Genomic DNA, 19,196 nt, shown 5'->3' with positions numbered 1-19,196 from the left:
TATGAAATATTGATAAATTTGATAAAAGGAGAAGAAATCTCGGTCGAATGAAAGGAAAATTCGATGGATCTCTGAAAAGGAATTGACGGTAAAAAGGATCTAGCCCGAACGGGTGATCCTATCCTGATATAGCCCTCCCGAAGAATATGTGTAAAACGGATTTAGCCCGGACGGGTAATCCGAATTAGGGTCTGAATTTAGCCTGGACTAGTAATTCAAATCCAAGCTCATTAGAGTAATTGTCGTTGCAGGGGATTTAGCTTGGACTGGTAATCCCGACAATACTCTATGAGTTTATATTACAGGGGATTTAGCCTGGACTGGTAATCCCACTGTAAGGATGAGGTTCGCGGGAGTGTGCTCTCTGATATGAAATGTGTAAGACCATGGTTGAAAGATACCATGGCAACCTGTGTGTAAGACCATGGTTGAAAGATACCATGGCAACCTGATATGAGATGTGTAAGACCATGGTTGAAAGATACCATGACAACGTGACATGAAAAGAATAAGACCATGGTTGAAAGATACCATGGCAACATGACAGAAAATGAGTAAGACCATAGTTGAAAGACACTATGGCATCACGTCAAAGATAAATAAGACCGTGGATGGGAGACGCTATAACATCTGTTGAACAATTGATATTCAGGTAAAATGTATCAGATGACGAATGGTTATATGAAATGGTTGTGTGAAATGTTTACAAGAACTGGTCATATGGAAATATATGTACAAAAGCGTTGTATGAAATAATTATGAAAATGGATAAACGAAATAAGTATAAGTACGTGGAATATAATTTATGTTAAGTTTGATATAAGCTATTACCAGAATAAATATACATAAAATATATGGAAATGATGAAGCATAAAATATTGATATAATGAAATGAATGATATATGCTTGTGAAGAAACGGTAAGAGCATGATATGTTTCATGACATGTACATATATGATTATCTTTGATATGTTGATACAAGGAAATTATGTAATTGAGACTATTATTAAACTCAAGTGCGACATGTCGAGAAAATAGATATATCAATGTTGAATTTATATGAGATATGTGCAAGTATACTAACAATGTTGTTGTTTGATGCTTATACAAGTGCCAAACTGTTGATTGAATGGTAATATATTTATTTTATATGATGCATTGAATCGGTAAGTATTTTAATTTGTTTAAGTGATCTGCAAATGATAGTAATGCTCCGAAACCCTGTTCTGGCAGCGGATACGGGTTAGGGGTGTTACATATGGAATAAAAAGAATACATTATCAATGCACCAAATGTTAATCCATTTAATTATTATATTATTTTCTTAAATTTATTAATAATTTTTTACTTGTGTTGTGAGCATGGCATAATTTAACTAAAATAACACGTATTGGTTGTTGTAATTATTTATTTATTTAACTTTTAAATAATCTCATTATAGGTTTTGATAATATCTGCTCTTTCTGACATAATAGGAGGATAATGTGTTTCAACGCACTCAAACAAACGTCTTCTTGTATTGAAAATAATACTTATGCCAATCGAGCTAATACTCAATCAACGGGTGTTGTACATGCAGATGCAATGTAAGACAACTTTAACTTATATTACTAAATTATAATTGAAAATTTTATTATAGACTATGCCTGTAAAAGTTACATATTTAGAACATATGGATGTGTTTATAAATAACATATAATAAAAAAAATAAAATGTAAGATTTGAAATTAATAATAACAATAATACATATGCAATATGTACGAAATTAAAATAAAAAAATAATTTAACTTGTGAGTAAAGAGAAATTTAAATAGCTAAATACATCAAACTAAGGATATTAAAAGCACTCCGATCGTTTATCATACTATTGTCATTTTTCTTGAGTTGGTATTGAATTAACTTGTGATACTAACTCAATCGACGACAATATTAATAAAATAATAACATACCAATGATGTGGATGAAAATAATTATATAATATATTTATTAAGAATTCAAATAAAAACTAAATATTATTTTAATTAATAGTAAAGTTGAGAGAGCGTATGTTTAATATTTTGGGTTCAAATTCCATTATAATCATGATTTTTTTTTTTAGATTTTAAATAAAAAGGCAAAAACAACTTTAAACTAATATTTATTAATTTGTTAATTGGTTTTGGTAGGAACTAACAGGTAGAGTAGAAGCGAAATACTGATTTCAAAACAATTGGCTTATAAATATAATCAACTATCCTTCCCCAGTAGTTCCTTAATGCAATGTGTTGCAGCTAGCGTCTTCCCCAACTTACCCATCCTATCACCATCACTACCACTCCCCATCCCTGAGTTTCTGCATCTGCATCTGCCTCAGCTCAGCACTGCCTTATAGTTTTCAACTTCAATTACCAGTTTTTCTCTTTTAATACAAAAATATCCCAACTTAAAAGTAAGATTAAAGTTAACTGCGTTCAAATTTTAAATTGGAATTCATTCACCTTTTCTTTATCTTTTTTCGCACTGAAAGAAAGCAAATATTCTGTTCAAACAAAAGATATGGGCGGTGCAACTTTTTTACCTGTCCAACTTTGGTCATTTTTGTGGCCCTAATTTCTTTTATCTTTTTGTTTTTTTAATTTTTACATGGAAATTTCATTTTTTTTATAAATGGTATTATATAAAAAAATATATAATTTTCTATTAAAAGTGTACCAAAATATTAATAACTATAATCAGATATGTATTTAGGATTTTACTCTAAATGGGACGAAACTTGCTTTAGTCCTATTTATCAATACTAGGCATCTTAAATTGTACTCTCCTTTTTTTCATAAGATTGAACTCCTTAATGATAGAATTTGTTAAAAACTCTCGGGCTATCTCTTTTTTTATATATGTCACCAAGTAAGTTAAAAGAAATCATCCTCCATTCTATTACAAAACTTGTCTTCACAATTTTCATGGCTAAAAATACTCGTCTGGTTGTTGCAATAGACACAAAAATAGTTAGCACAAGACGAATAATTTTATCAAAAAGACTCTTCTTAGCATAGGAAGATAATTTCTTAATAAGACATACAAATCAAAATACAAGAAAATCACTAACTTAATATGTATAAATATGGGCCAAATCAATTAATTCTGAAATTTGACTCTAAAATTCATATTATGCTTCTAAATTTAGTCTTTTAAGGTCAATCGTTCCTTAATATTTGATTATTATTAAATTTCTATAATTAAAAATTAAATAATAATTCGTTAATATAAAGTATAACCTTATAGCTTAAGGCAATTTGATCTAGAGAAATAAATATTATATAATATAGACACTAAATCTAAAATATATGATAATTTATATATAATATCTCAAAATTTTAAGTTCCTCGCAAACACAAAAATATATGTATATATATATAACACAGTACCATTATATAGCTAGTGCTAGTTGCATGCTTGCTAAAATTAAGACATGTATGTATATTAAAAACCAGAGGAGTGATTGACTCAATTTCATATAAACTAAAAACTATACTGATAACAGAACAAACAAAGCAGCTAGCAGCTCCTGTAAGTTACAGAAAAGATAGTATAACTCATAGGCTGATTGGATTTGGGATAAATGTGGGATATTATAAAAATTTTCATATATTTGAATGATGACGTAAACTCTATCTAATTAATTAATAATCCAGCAGCTTCAAGCCTTCTTTGCCTGTTGACTCTTGCAATGAAATCATCGGCTCTTTTCTCCAAATCCTCAGTAGGCAAAACCAGCTCATGATATTTTCCCTCTAAACCATTATTTCCCTTGTTTACTTCTCTAATCTCCTCAACCACGCAAATCGCCTTCACCTTTTCTTCCGAATAAAGTTGCTTCATTTTCATCTCTTTTTTCACTTCCACCACCGATCCATCGTTTCCAAGGCTTCCACTTGGATGATCAACGTAGTACACTCCCCCAGAACCTGAAAAATAAGCAAAAATCTTGGATTCTCCAATGAGAACCACAACGATGAGGTTCCCTACAAAGAACAGTAGTTTAGTGTTGTACATGATTGAACCCATTTTTGGTAATGAAATGAAGAGAAAGTTCTTCAAGTAAGGGAGCCAAAAAGGGGTGGAACAGAAGACACAACAAGTCACTGCTATGCATGTATAGAGTAAAAGCTTGTCCAGAAGCTGCTGCTTCTTACACTTCTTGGATTGCTTGATGGCTTGAAACTTTAGCATTAGGTTAGGATCCATTTTCAATTGGGACTGCGGCGGGTTGAAGGGACTTTTATTATTAAAAAAAAAAAAAAGAGCTCACTTCATTGTTTTTCTGGTTTTTTTTTTCTTTAAAAAAGAGGTGAATTTTCATGGAACTGACCCTAAACACATTGGAATTACTGGATTATATAAGTGGGGAAAAGGAAGTAAATTTGGGCAAGATTTCCACATGTTTCCATGATCTTTTTTTTTGCTTTTCTATAATGGGAATTTACTTTCTGAAAAGCTGTTGGAGATTTATTAGTGTTTAAGGACCTATTTTAGTAGGATATGCATGATACGTGTATGTTCATACACGAATATTTTTATATTTATATTTAGACATGTATCGTATTTTAAGATAAAAGAAAATGAAGAGCTAGAATATGATTTTCAATCTTCCATAGTTTCTTAGAATAAAAGGAAATCTGCCTATTCCCTTGGATGATTCAAGTACGGAAAATTTGGTTTATTTTCCATTTAAATTTGCTTAAACCTTATGAAAATGAAATCACAGTCCACCTAAAAAGCATTCACCCTTTCATTTCCATTCCAATGCTGACACAATATTTAGCTTTTCCTTCAATAATTTTACTAGTAGAGAGCACGTTGTCCACCACAACTCTGAAAGCAACCTCATGGCAATTAGCGGATATCTCCATATATCAATACTCTTTTTAACTTTTTTTTAAAAATATTTTTTTATTTGTTTTTGATGCACAACTAGGATTTAAATTTATATATTTTCAATGAATCATATAACGCCTGTTATATATATATATATGATTTCATTGTAAGGGAGTTTTTCAAACTTGAAAATCGAAAAAAAAAGTTGGAAAAGGGGGGCAAATTCTCCAATTAACTTTACTGATATGATAAAAGGACTGTTGATGTGGTATTGTGTATTATTAGATGAATGAGAAATATGGATAAACAGGGAAACATGGGTGCTTAATTCGGTGATTAACAGTTGTCAGAGAACAGAATACTGTAAAGTTGATTCCTTCATCTTCTTTTCAACACCTGCCATAGACCCAAACATCCTATTTTTTGAGATTATATAATATAATCATAAATAAATGCTCATATTCAACCAATACCTGCAGTCTTTTCGTAGTAAATAACAAGTTAGTTAAACCAAGTGTGGCCATGCTTACTTTTTTTTTTGACAGAATAATCAAAACATCGTTGATGCTTTAAAATTCGAGCAATTATTCTTCAGTTCTTTTAAATCCTTTTCCTTTATTCTTTCGAGACCAATTGTCAAGGCTATCATACTTGATTACATATGATTGAAAAATGTTTACACAATTAAACTTAACAATCAAATTAAGATTTAAGCCGAAGAGTTCTGTTAGACGACCAACTCCAAAAAACCACTAACAAAAATAGTGTGGGATACTTAAGAATGAAGTGATGATGATGTACATGGTTTCCTCGCCACAAGTGTTTCTATTAATTACTTCTATTTGGCCTAAAAATGGTACACGTGACTCATTGCTCAACTCAGATTTTTGTCTTAATATTTATTTATCAACAAGTTGGAGTGAGGAGGTGCATTCATATTTTTTAGTCTTAATTAAAAGAGGCTTTTTTCCTTCTTCTTATGTTTAAATAAATAAATGATAATAAAGCAAACTTAAGATTTCTTATGGTGTAGGGAATACATGAAACTGGTGGGTTTAATAGAACTGTGGGAATCAGATGGGATCGGATCCGACAGGCACAGAAAAAGTACAAAAAGATGTCGAAATTTAAACTTGGAAACTCACTTTGATGCTTGAATCAAGTGAACCATACACGAAACTTCTTTCATAAAGTTTGGCTGCTATTTATTTAGTTTTCTTATTCACACATTAAAACAATGACCTAAATCTATAAAATAATATGTTTTCTACAAGCTTGCGAGAGTGGGCTTTAAAGTGTAACATCTTCTTCCCAATTAAGAAAGGGAAAACCCTTCAAAGTTGGGGAAACATATAAGAAATGCATGTATCGGATGTGTAGAGAGAGATGGGCTGAAAGGTTAAAAGAAAATGGAAGCAATTGGGGGGGGGGGGGAAGGGAATTTACAGACTGCAATACAGAAAGCCATTGTTGTTTATAATCCAACTTCACGTTTTATGCATATGAAAGCAGCGCTGGTGCGCCCTTTACCACACATGGAATTTGGGATTTTTTTTTAAAATATCCATATTTAGCATTCACATGGTGATACAATCTGTGTTCATGGGTTGAGTCGAGTTTGAGTCGCACTTAAGTATAATATTAATGTATTTTTTTACTTATCTAAGTCTGGTCCGACCTGAAATATGAGTTTAAAATTTTGTTCAAACTTACTTATATTTGTAAATAGTTAATTTAAACCTATTTTAGCCTCACTCATATTATTTATAAAAAATATATATTTAGATTATTTTTAATTTAATATTTAACATTTTTAATGTTTATTTATAGTAGTATATAAGATTACTACAAATTTAATTTTTGAGTTATAAAAATTATATAATACATAAAAATAAATATTATTCGGCAAAATTGAGAATACAAATTACTAGATATAGATATTCAACTTAATTTTCTAATGGGCCTTATCCTTCTTTACTAACCTCTATAGTTACTAATATAATACTTTTGATTGAGTTGGTATAATGATGAGACCCCAATTCAAGTGTAAAAATTCTAAAATATTCTAAAATATCATTTAAAAAACAAATTAGTATTATTGCATTGATAGTTATGTTTTTTAATTGTTTAATTATATAAAATGTTTATGTTAAATATAACTCCTATTTTCAGTCAAATTTGAGAAATAATCTTTAAGTTAAACTCTGTTTACTTATTTCAATCAAATATTGATTAATTTAGATTATTTTATTATTATTTGACTTATGAATTTAGCCTATAAATAGGCTCTTTTACAACCTTAGAAAAATACACCCATTAGAGATTAGAACTCATAACACATTTAGAGAATTTTGTGTTTACGTTTTGAGAGTTCTTTGTTTTTGGGTTTTCGGGGTTTAGTCTTAATCTCCATCTTTTGTACTCTTCGTTAATTTGCCATTATAGTAAAATCATCTTTGCCTGTGGTTTTTTATTTTCTTTGGAGGGGTTTTTTCACGTTGAATTTATGTGTTCAATTTCTCAATTTATTCCACTATTTTCTTATTCGTTGCTTAATCGGGTCGATTCCTAACAAGTGGTATCAGAGCTAGTTTAATTTTCATATATCAGCTCGTTCAGATATGGCAGCAACAAGATTTGAAATTGAGAAGTTCGATGGTGAGAAAAATTTCAATCTGTGGCAAATTCGGATGATGACAATTCTAGTTCAATCCAGTTCGAAAAAGGTTGTTACTGGGAAAAAGCTTGAGAATCTAAATAAAACAGAATGGGAAGAGCTTGATGAAAAGGCTTTGTCTGCAATCCAGTTGTGCCTCGCGAATACAGTATTGCGGGAGGTATTGATGGAGAAGACCTCATCCGCCTTGTGGAAAAGGTTAGAAACTCTTTATGCAACTAAGTCTCTGGCTAATCGTTTAGTGTTGAAACAACGTCTATTTACGTTTCGCATGAACGAAGGTGAGCCTCTTAGAGATCACATCAATCAATTTATTACTCTTTTAAATAATTTAAAGAATGTTGAGGTTCATATTGACGATGAAGATCAGGCTATGCTATTATTGTGCTCTTTACCCCTTCATACAAGTCTTTTAGGGAGACCTTAATTTATGGCAGAGACAAACTCTCGTTCGAAAATGTGAAGGGTCATTTGTTGAGTAGAGACAAACTCGACAATGAGCTTCATTTGGATAGCAAGACAGATAGACAAGCTTCCGTTTTCGTAGCATCAAAGAAACGAGATAAAAGGGGTCGCTATTGTAAAAAGTTAGATCACGTTGTAGCGACGTAAAAAAATTAGTTTCGCTTGGTCGCTAATTGTGACGATTTATTAAACATTTGAAAACCAACTTTCGATTTTATTAACAAAGGGAGTCGCCACCTATCCTTTTTTATAGGTGTAATCGGACACCTAATAAAATTATTTTAAAACAAAAAGAAGGCCGAATTTAGGTCTACGTGAAAGTCCAGAGAAAAATTGGGGTTCGGGAGTCAGTTACGCGCGAGGAAGGTATTAGCACCCTCGCGACACTCAAAATTGGTATCTCATAAACATGTGTTGACTTGATTTTCAAAAATACGAGTTCAATATAATATTTAATCGTGATCCGATTGAAAAATGAGAATTTTTAGTTTTCGATTTTTTTAGAAAGGGTGTCCCGTTTTTTAACACAAGCCGACGAATTTCACCCAACATAGCGATGAATCGATGACTTAATGTTAAAATCGGTACATTGCCTTATTCTTAAAATTAAAATGTAAAAAGTTTCTAAAATGATAGTAAAAAATCTAAGAATATTATTGTAAAAAATGCGAATAGTGATGTGAATAATATAAAATATTAAAATATCAAAATATTAGAATAATAATAATTAATATTGACAAATAAAAAACAAAATAGAAATAAAAAGTGTACATAATATATATTAGAAATAACAATGATGTTTAAAAATAATTCTATTAATAATACTTCATAAATATGTACATATTATAACCCTTTTTTAGAATAATAATTAAATATACGAAAATAATATTATATACACAAAAAGGTATATATACACTTATGGTGAAATATATGTACTAACATTAATAATAAGTATAATCGGAATAAAATAAATACAATAATATATACTCAATATGGTATTAAAAATACGTATAATGTATAATAGTATTTCGGAGTATGTACATGAGACAATATAAAATATATACATGGAAATATACAAGAAGTATACAACTAATAACATTAAGAATATATATAATATAAATATAATATATACAATATACAATATACACATATGATAAAAAACTATTAATATGTACATGTATATCTACATACACATTAAGTAAAAGTACTAATGCTAACAATATTAATAATAAATATAATAATAGACATATATGCATATAATAGTAAGAAACGGAACATAAAGAAAATATATATATAGCTAAATATAATATAATAATAACAATATATAAAAATAATAGTGATAACAATATTACATATATAACATGATTAATATTTAAAGCTAAATTAAATAGCAAAATAATATGAAATCCAAGGTAAATACGAAAAATAAATAAAAAAGAAGAGAGAGGGAAGAGAGAAGGGAGGGGGGAAGGGAAATCCGGCCAGGGGCCGGTCACCGGCCGACCGTTGGCTGCCATCCGTCGCCGGCGCCGGCCACCGCACGTGGTGGCCGGAAAAGGTAATTTTTTTATATTTGTTTTGTATATATATATTTATTATATTTTTTATTATGATGTATATTATAGATTAATAGATTCGAAAAAAAGGAACAAAATAAAAAATAAAAATAAAAAAAGAGTAAAATAAAGAAGATAAAATCACCTTTAGGTATTTTTTGAAGATAAATTCTTTGTATTGATCAAAATTCCCCCTACATGATTTTTGAATGGCTTTTTATCCATCTTTTACATGATTTTCTATTATTTCTTTTTCTATTTTGTAGGTGGTGGTGGTGGTAGACAATGGATATCAAAAATGGGAGGAAAAATGGGGCAAGTGGGAAAGTGGCTAGGTGGCTAGGGTTTCTTGGTTTTTTTGGGGGGGTTAGGTTTTTCTTTTTTTTTTTGGGTTAGGTTTTTTTTGAGGGGGGTTTAATGGGCTTTTGAATTGGGTTTAATATTTGGGTTTTGTAATGGGTTTGGGTAGATGTAAATGGGTCATGGGTTAAGGGTTTTAGTGAGTTTAGAGGTTTGGTTGGGTTTTGATATAATCGGGCCCAGGCAATTTGGGCTTCTACAGCTGCCCCTCTTTGCTCATTTTCGTGCAACGATAATAGAGCAAAGACTTTCAAGGAAGACCAAACTTGCCCGGTCTTGCTAGGTCTTGATTTGGTTTGGAACTCTTTTAGTTAGTCCCTTTTCAGTCCACCGCATCTTGTAGCTTTGGTTCAATCCACTGCAAATTCGGAGATATGCCTTGTAGCTTCAATCTGTTCCAATGTAACTTCAAGGATATGAGATTTGTGGCTTCGACCCGCTTCACTGTAACTTCAGAAAGATAAGATCTAGTACTTCAATATGCTCTTCTATCGCTTCAGTGAGATAAGGTTTTGGTCTTCTCTTCTGCTACTTTAGAAAGGCAAGATCTGATATCCTCGATCAGCTCCACTGCAACTTCAATTAGCTTTACTGTAACTTCAGGGATATAAAATCTGTGTCTTCGATTAATTCCAGTCTTCATTCTTTACTCGGCATGTGATCCTGAGCTTAACTCATTTCTCGCAATATGAATTGACTCTTTAAAACTAGACATTAAAAACAGAAATTGAAAATAGCTCAGCACGTGAGCCAAGGCTCAACTCACTTCTCACAATATGAGTTGATTTTTAAAACAAAATTTGTAAAACAGATTTTGAAAATACTTCGATATGTGACCCGAAGCTCAACTCACCTCTCGTAATATGAGTTGATTTTTCCAAAGCATAAATAAAAAAAAACATCAATTGAAAATACCTCGGCGTGTGACCTGAGACTCAACTCACCTCTCGCAATATGAGTTGATTTTTTTGACAAACATAAATTGAAAAAAAAAGAAATTGAAAATACCTCAGCGTGTCCTGAAGCTGAACTTACCTCTCGCAATATGAGTTGATTTTTTTGGAAAAACAAAATTTTGAAAAACAGAATTTGAAAATACCTCAGCGTGTGAGTCAAGGCTCAACTCACCACTCGCAATATGAGCTGATTTTTTTTTGAAACACAGAAATTGAAGAACAGAATGGAAAACACCTCTGCGTCTTGAGGTTCAACTCACCTCTCGCAATATGAGCTGATTTTTTTGAAAGACAGAAATTGAAAATACCTCAATGTGTCTTGAGGCTCAACTCACCTCTCGCAATATGAGTTGATTTTTGAAACTTAACTTGAAAAGCAGATTTTGAAAATACCTCGATATGTGACTCAAGGCTCAACTCACCTCTCGCAATATGAGTTGATTTTTGAAAAATATAAATTGAAGTAAAAAAAATACCTCAGTGTGTGATCTGAAGCTCAACTCACCTCTCGCAATATGAGTTGATTTTTTTTTGAAAGACAGAAATTGAAAATAGCTCAGCGCGTGAGCCAAGGCTCAACTCACCTCTCGCAATATGAGTCGATTTTTTTGAAAGGCAGAAATTGAAAAACGAAAATTGAAATACCTCGACGTGTGACCTGAGGCTCAACTCGCCGCACGCAATACGAGTTAATTTTTTTTGAAAGACAGAAATTGAAATTACCTCAGCGTGTCCTGAGGCTCAACTCACCTCTCGCAATATGAGTTAATTTTTAAAAAGTAGAAATTAAAAGGTTCAACCCACCTCTCGCAATATGAGTTGATTCTTGAACAACATAAATTGAAAACAGAAATTGAAAATACCTCAGCGTGACCTGGGGCTCAACTCACCTCTCGCAATATGAGCTGATTTTGAAAAAGTAGAAATTAAAAGGCTTAACTCACCTCTCGCAATATGAGTCAATTTAAAACATAAATTAAAAATACCTCAGCGTGCCCCGAGGCTCAACTCACTTCTCGCAATATGAGTTGATTTTGAAAACAAAAATTAAAAATACCTCAACGTGTCTTGAGGCTCAACTCATCTATCGCAATATGAGTTGATTTTCTTTGAAAAGCATGAATTAAAAACATCAAAATACCAAAACCTGTCCTTTGGTAGAACTCGGGTGTCTTTTCCTTTGATTCAGTGCGACTCTCATTCAAGATTTCTTGCTCTGCTGGAGTAGCTGTATATGCCATGTATGATGTTATCATGATATGCACATGTTTGTCTTAAATGCTTTTATGCCTACATGATTATGCAGTGCTCCTTAAGCATGTTTGTCGTATGTCCATTTAGCCACGATTGTTGAGGATTTGTGTTCATTGCTTTGATTCTCGACTTTCTCTTCAAGCCTTATACCTGTCTTCAAGCTTCACGAGTAATCGACGTTTCTCAGATATCACTCTTCTGCCCCCGATTGAACTTTGTTCTTACTTTGAGACTCTTGTGCTTATCAAATTTTCATCCAGGTAATGCTTAACATTTTTTTGTTAAGAGTATGTCATTTCACCATTTATCATGTAAATAAACACATAATGAGATGCATGAAAAGGTCAGATAGGGACAAAAATGATATTTCATATTCATCTATTTCAAATGTGGCAAACAAAGCAAGTTAACCAATAAGAGTAAAAAATGTCAAAAAGAAAGAAAGGATCGTATTCAACGGATGCAAATGCTCTAGATATTCAACACATGAACTCTTCCTCGTTCCTCAATCAAAAACCTTTTCGAGCGCGGCTTCTTGCGTAGAAGATTTCGAGCTTTCAGAAATGCTTCGAATACTGTAGCCTCACTGCTTGACCTATCGTTCGACCGCCAGGTTTGTTTCATTAGGACGCCCTCTCGGGTTTCATCCTAATCTTTTTATACTAATCAAGACGCCCTTTTCGGGTTTTCGCCTTGATCCTTTTTTTTCTTTTTTTTTAAGATGCCCTTTTCGGGTTTTCATCTTAAGCATAATATTTCTTCATAGCATCTGAGTTTACTGGATTCGACAACTCTTTCCCATCCATCTCGGTAAGGATCAAAGCTCCTCCTGAGAATGCCTTCTTTACGACATATGGTCCTTCCCAATTTGGTGCCCATTTTCCCCGCAGGTCTTTTTGTATTGGAAGGATTTTCCTCAGCACGAGTTCTCCTTCATGGAATTCTCTTGGCCGTACCTTCTTGTCATGGGCTGTGATCATTCTTTTCTGGTACATTTTTCCATGACAAATTGCCCTAAGATGCTTTTCCTCAGTGAGGTTCAACTGATCATATCGAGCTTGTACCCATTCTGCTTCTTCTAACTTTGATTCCATTAAGACTCGCAGAGAGAGGATCTCAACCTCAATAGGTAGCACAGCTTCCATTCCATAAACCAGAGAGAAAGGAGTTACTCCTGTAGATGTTCGCACAGATGTGCGATATGCATACAAAGCAAATGGTAGTTTCTCGTGCCAATCTTTATATGTCTCAGTCATTTTCGCAATGATCTTCCTAATATTTTTGTTGGCTGCTTCCACAGCCCCGTTCATCTTTGGGCGATAGGGCGAGGAGTTATGATTGGAATTGCTCGCACACTTCTTCCATCATCTTATTGTTCAGATTCATGGCATTATCTGAAATGATTCTTTCAGGCAAACCATATCGGCAAATGATTTCCTTTTTCAAAAACTTGCACACTGCAGTCTTCGTCACATTGGCAAACGAAGCGGCTTCAATCCATTTTGTGAAGTAATCGATAACCACAAAAATGAATCGATGTCCATTTGAAGCTTTTGGAGAAATTGGCCCTATGACATCTGTAACACTCCTTACCCGAGACTGTTGCTAGAATCGAGCACGAGGCATTACTAAACTTAATCTATCACTTAAATAGTTTTAAATTGTTTATTTAAGCTTTTCGGAATGTGCTGCCATTCTACATCGTAGTCGCCTAAAAATTCATATCTTGAGTTCCAAAACTCAAAATTAAGATCCGTAAATTTTTCCTGAAACTAGACTCATGTATCTATCTACTAATTTTTTTCATAGATTTTTGACTTGGCCAATTAGTACCGTTTATTAGTTAAAGTTTCCCTTGTTTCAAAACTCGACTGCACTAACCTCTTCTTGCTACGAACCATGTTTCTTCCTGTACAAAATTCATATCACTAAGCCGTTTATTTCTATTAAAACTAGACTCAACAAAGGATTATAAACATATAAAGTAAACCTTCTAATTAGTTTTGTACAATTTATGGTGAATTTCCAAAGTTGAAACAGGGGATCCAGAAATTGCTCTGACCCTGTTTCACTAAAACTCAGATATATCATATAATATAATACATTTACCTATTTTTCTTATTCCATAAGAAAATAGACATAATAAGCTTTAATTTAATATATTATTCATCTTCAAAATATGTTTCTACAATTTTTAGTGATTTTTCAAATTTATGTCATTTCTGTTACTTGAATCTGTTTTTAGGTTACTTTCACATTTTTCATAATTTTCATGTGATAATCACCATTCAATCATACATATTAATAAACATGCATATCATCGGCCATTTTTATTAGCTAATCACTAGCAAGTATTTACACATCATTCATTGTTCATATTATACCAAAAGTAGCTAAGTTTCTATACATGCCATACACAAAACAAAACGTCTAATTATACCGAGTTATTTCTTTGATAGTGTGATCGACCTCCGACGTTTCCTTCGATCCCCGAGTGGCTAGATAAGTACTATAAGAATAAGAAAATAAAGAGATTAAGCACTAGGCTTAGTAAGCTTACAAGCAAATAAATCACAACATTCAACATAATGGATAATTATGCATAATATCATCTAACATCATAAATTTCTTTACTTCTCAATTTCTATCTTCTTCTTTATTCCCTTACCTTCTTTCTTACCTGACCTTTCCTTTTTCATAAATATAATCTACTTTTCCTTTGCTGTTAATTCACTGTAATTTAACTCGTATTCTGACCCGTTGAACCACTCGGAATACTAAGGATACTAGGGTCATTCCTGTCTATCAATACCCTGCCAATGCCATGTCTTTGACATGGACTTACATGAATTATTCCTGTCTCCAATGCCATATATAATATGGACTTACATGGCTCAATCCTGTCTCCAAAGCCATATTTCTAATATGGACTTACATGGCTCATTTCTGTTCTGTTCTGTCCTGTCAACCCTAATATCCTAACATTCCTAGGGTTCAACCGGGGCTTTCTAACACTTTTCCTCTGTCACTTCACCTTAAATTCGACTTTAAATATTTTCATAACATAAATATATAAATGCTGGAAATTGACAATAATAATGTAAAATAAAATAATATTGCATTTATTTACTGTAAACTTACCTCGATACAAAATGTGACTAAAGTTTACAATTTAGTCCTTTACTTTTTTTTCCCCGATCTACTCCCGAATTTCGCTCTTCTTGATCTATAATAGAAAATTTAGCTTATTTAATATCAACATTTATCAAAACAACCCTTTACTCAAACTTTGACAAAATCACATTTTTGCCCCTAAACTTTCACATATTTGCACTTTTTCCCCAAGGCTCGTAAATTAAACTTCATCCTATTTTCTTATGTTTTATGACATACTGATCATTTTTCCCTTCTATGACAACATCAAATTCACACACTAACATGTACTTATGACTATTAGGTATTTTTACCGATTAAGCCTTTTTACTCGTTTTCACTTAAAACCAAGTAGCACAAGTTGTCTAACATAATTTAAAGCCTCATATTCCATCATAAAACATCAAAATACACAAATTTCACCTATGGGTATTTTTCCAAATTTGATTCCTAACTTAAATTATTGCTAGCATAAGCTTTATCGAGCTACCAGGACTTAAAAAACGTAAAGATCATTAAAAACGGAGCTTGGAATCACTTACTATAAAGCTTGAAAGTTGAAGAAACCCCAGCTATGGAGAGAGGTAAGGTTCGGCTGGTAACTTGAAGAAGATGATACAATTTTATCATCTTTTTACCTTTTTATTAATGTTAATAACCAAATGACCAAAATACCCCTCCTTACTAAACTTTCAAAAATTCCTTCCATGTCCTAATTTTGTTCATGAACTTAAAATCGGTCAAATTACCATTTAAGATCTCATAATTAATATTCCAAAATAATTTCATACTTAAAACTTCTAGAATGCAAGTTTTGCAAATTATTCGATTTAGTCCCTAACCTCAACTTAAGCACTTTATGCATAGAATTTTATCACGAAATTTTCGCACAATCATGTAATCATACCATGAACCTCAAAATAATAATAAAATAAATTTTTTCTACCTCAGATTTGTGGTTTCGCAACCACTGTTCCGTTTAGGCCCTATTTCGGAATGTTACAACATCCATGCCCCACATAGAAAAAGGCCACGGAGAAGTCATGACGTGAAGAGGCAAAGGGGCTACATGAATTTTATCACCATAAATTTGACATTTGTAGCATTTTCGTGCGAAATTAATGCAGTCGCTTTCCAGCGTCAGCCAGTAATATCTGAGTCTCATAATCTTCCTGGCCATAGTGAAACCATTGGCATGTGTCCCGCGAATCCCGCTGCCATTCTTTTGATTGTTCTTTTGTCGTTCTCGTTTGCTTGCTCGGGATACCTTTGATTCTTGATGTATTATAAGATATCATGGAACCATGGCTGCCCATCTGGCTCTTTCTCAATGCTGAAATAATGTGCAGGGACTTCATATATGTTCATTTGAAGAGGCATTATTTCTGTTTCTCTGTTTGCTTTAAACATTGAAGCCAAAGTGGCCAGGGCATCAGCTAACTGGTTTTCTTCTCGTAGAAAGTAATTAAAAGTTATTTCTTTGAATTCTTTAATCAACCCTGCCACGAGATCACTGTATTTGACTAATTTTGAATCTCTCACTTCCCAATCTCCACGGATCTGATAAATCACTAATGCTGAGTCTCCGTATACCTCTAAAGTTTGGATGTTTCGTTCAATTGCTGCACGAAGTCCCATGATACAGGCTTCATATTCCGCTATGTTATTGGTACAGAAGAAATTCAGCCTGGCAGTGAACGGATAATGGTTCCCTTCTGGTGATACTAAGACTGCTCCAATCCCATGCCCCAATGCATTCGATGCACCATCAAAGCTCATCCTCCATGACTTTTCTTTTGATGACTCACATTCTTTTTCTGTAATGCACATTAAGTCTTCATCTGGGAAATCAAATTTCAATGGCTCGTATTCCTCCGTTGTTCGAGCTGCTAAGAAGTCAGCTATTGCACTCCCTTTTATCGACTTTTGGCTCACATAGACGATGTCATATTCTGATAGTAAGATCTGCCATCGTGCCATTCTTCCTGAGAGTGCGAGTGATTCCATCATGTACTTTATTGGGTCCAACTTTGAAATTAGCCATGTCGTATGATACAGCATATATTGCCTAAGTTTCCGAGCTACCCAAACCAGAGCGCAACAGTATTTTTCTATGGACGAATACTTTGCCTCATATTCAGTAAACTTTTTGCTGAGGTAGTAGATCGCCTTTTCTTTCTTTCCTGACTCGTCGTGTTGCCCTAGTATGCAACCCATTGAATTCTCGAACACAGTCAAATACAATATCAATGGTCTTCCCGGCATTGGCGGTACTAGCACTGGAGGATTAGACAAATACTATTTTATCTTGTCAAAAGCCACTTGGCACTCATCGTTCCATTCTCCAGGATTATGTTTTCGAAGGAGTCGAAAGATTGGGTCGCATTGGTTGGTAAGTTGAGCGATAAATCGGGCGATGTAGTTTAATCTCCCTAAAAATCCTCTAACTTCCTTTTGCGTGCGCAGAGGTGGTAACTCTTGAATGGCTTTTATTTTATCTGGATCAACTTCAATGCCTTTCTCGCTGACAATGAAGCCAAGCAATTTTCCTGAAGTAGCCCCAAACGTACATTTGGACGGATTGAGCTTTAGCTGGAACTTTCTCAGTCTGTCGAACAACTTCTTCAGGTTCGCTACATGCTCTTCTTCCCCTTGGGACTTAGCAATCATATCATCGACGTAGACCTCTATTTCTTTATGCATCATGTCATGGAATAATGTCACCATAGCCCTCTGATATGTTGCCCCAGCATTCTTTAACCCAAATGGCATCACCTTGTAGCAGAATATTCCCCACATTGTTACGAAGGTAGTTTTTTCCATATCCTCAGTGGCCATCTTGATCTGATTATACCCCGAGAATCCGTCCATGAAAGAAAACAATGAATGTTTTGCTGTGTTATCCACCAACGTATTAATGTGTGGTAAGGGAAAATTATCTTTAGGACTTGCTCGATTCAGGTCACGATAATCCACGCACATTCGTAATTTACCGTCTTTCTTTGGCACCGGGACTATGTTAGCCACCCATTCTGGATATTTGGAGGCTTGTAGGAACCCAGCATCAAATTGCTTCTTGACTTCCTCTTTTATCTTCAACAACATCTCAGGCCACATCCGTCTTAGCTTTTGTTGAATGGGCTTGCATTTTGGCTTTAATGGGAGCTTATGGACCGCTACATCTTCATCCAGTCTTGGCATGTCCTGATATGACCATGCGAATACATCTTTGTACTCGCGGAGCAAAGCAATCAAATTGTGCCTGGTGCCCCCTGAAATAGAAGTCCCAATCTTCACTTCTTGCTTCCTTTCTTCAGTTCCCAGATTTATTGTTTCAACAGATTCTTGATGAGGCAAAATCTGTTTATCCTCTTGTTCCACAATTCTTAGCAAATCAGGAGATGAGACATAGTCTTCAGCATTTTCTTTGGCTTCAAATTCTCCTAAACAAACAACCTTCTCAAAATCAATTTTAGGACTCGTAACGGGTTTGTTCATGCTGTTGACATCTGAGCACCTGAAAGTTGAATGGAAAAGGAAACTATAGAGGGGCATCCAAACGAAATGTTATGGCATGACATGAGGCAAATGTAAGGACAGCCTATGAAATGAGAAAATGATTATGAAATTAGTGGTAATGCGAAAGATCATGACAAAATGCATCTTCATTGATATTCATGATAAAGAGCGAATGTAAGCTCTTACAAAAGAATTCTGTTATATCTAAGGACACAATAGAATGTTAATGTTTGAGCATTACTCTGAAGACTTATAAACTATAAGAAGGTCCTCGGCAGTCCAATTGTTCAACATAAAACCCGGGGGACAAAGGCGTATCCTTAAGACATCTTTACTTGTGTCAGCTCCTTTGTCAATGACATTTATACTGATGTTCTGAAAACCCTTTTCGATCATTAACAT

General features: G+C 33.4%; 1 protein-coding gene across 1 annotated transcript; it reads right to left on the bottom strand.

Annotated features, from left to right (window-relative positions):
- Window positions 1-3,651: 3,651 nt before the first annotated feature.
- LOC107913438 (uncharacterized) lies at window positions 3,652-4,224 on the bottom strand. The gene has a single exon (XM_016842011.2). It carries the CDS (start codon window positions 4,222-4,224, stop codon window positions 3,652-3,654), a length of 573 nt encoding a protein of 190 aa, XP_016697500.2.
- Between the last annotated feature and the right edge of the window lie 14,972 nt (window positions 4,225-19,196).

This window comes from Gossypium hirsutum, chromosome A12 (genome assembly GCF_007990345.1).
Source record: "Gossypium hirsutum isolate 1008001.06 chromosome A12, Gossypium_hirsutum_v2.1, whole genome shotgun sequence".
NCBI classification, from domain to species: Eukaryota; Viridiplantae; Streptophyta; class Magnoliopsida; order Malvales; family Malvaceae; genus Gossypium; species Gossypium hirsutum.
Note: the sequence above shows the minus strand (reverse complement) of the source record. Positions and strands in the feature narration are given on the sequence as shown.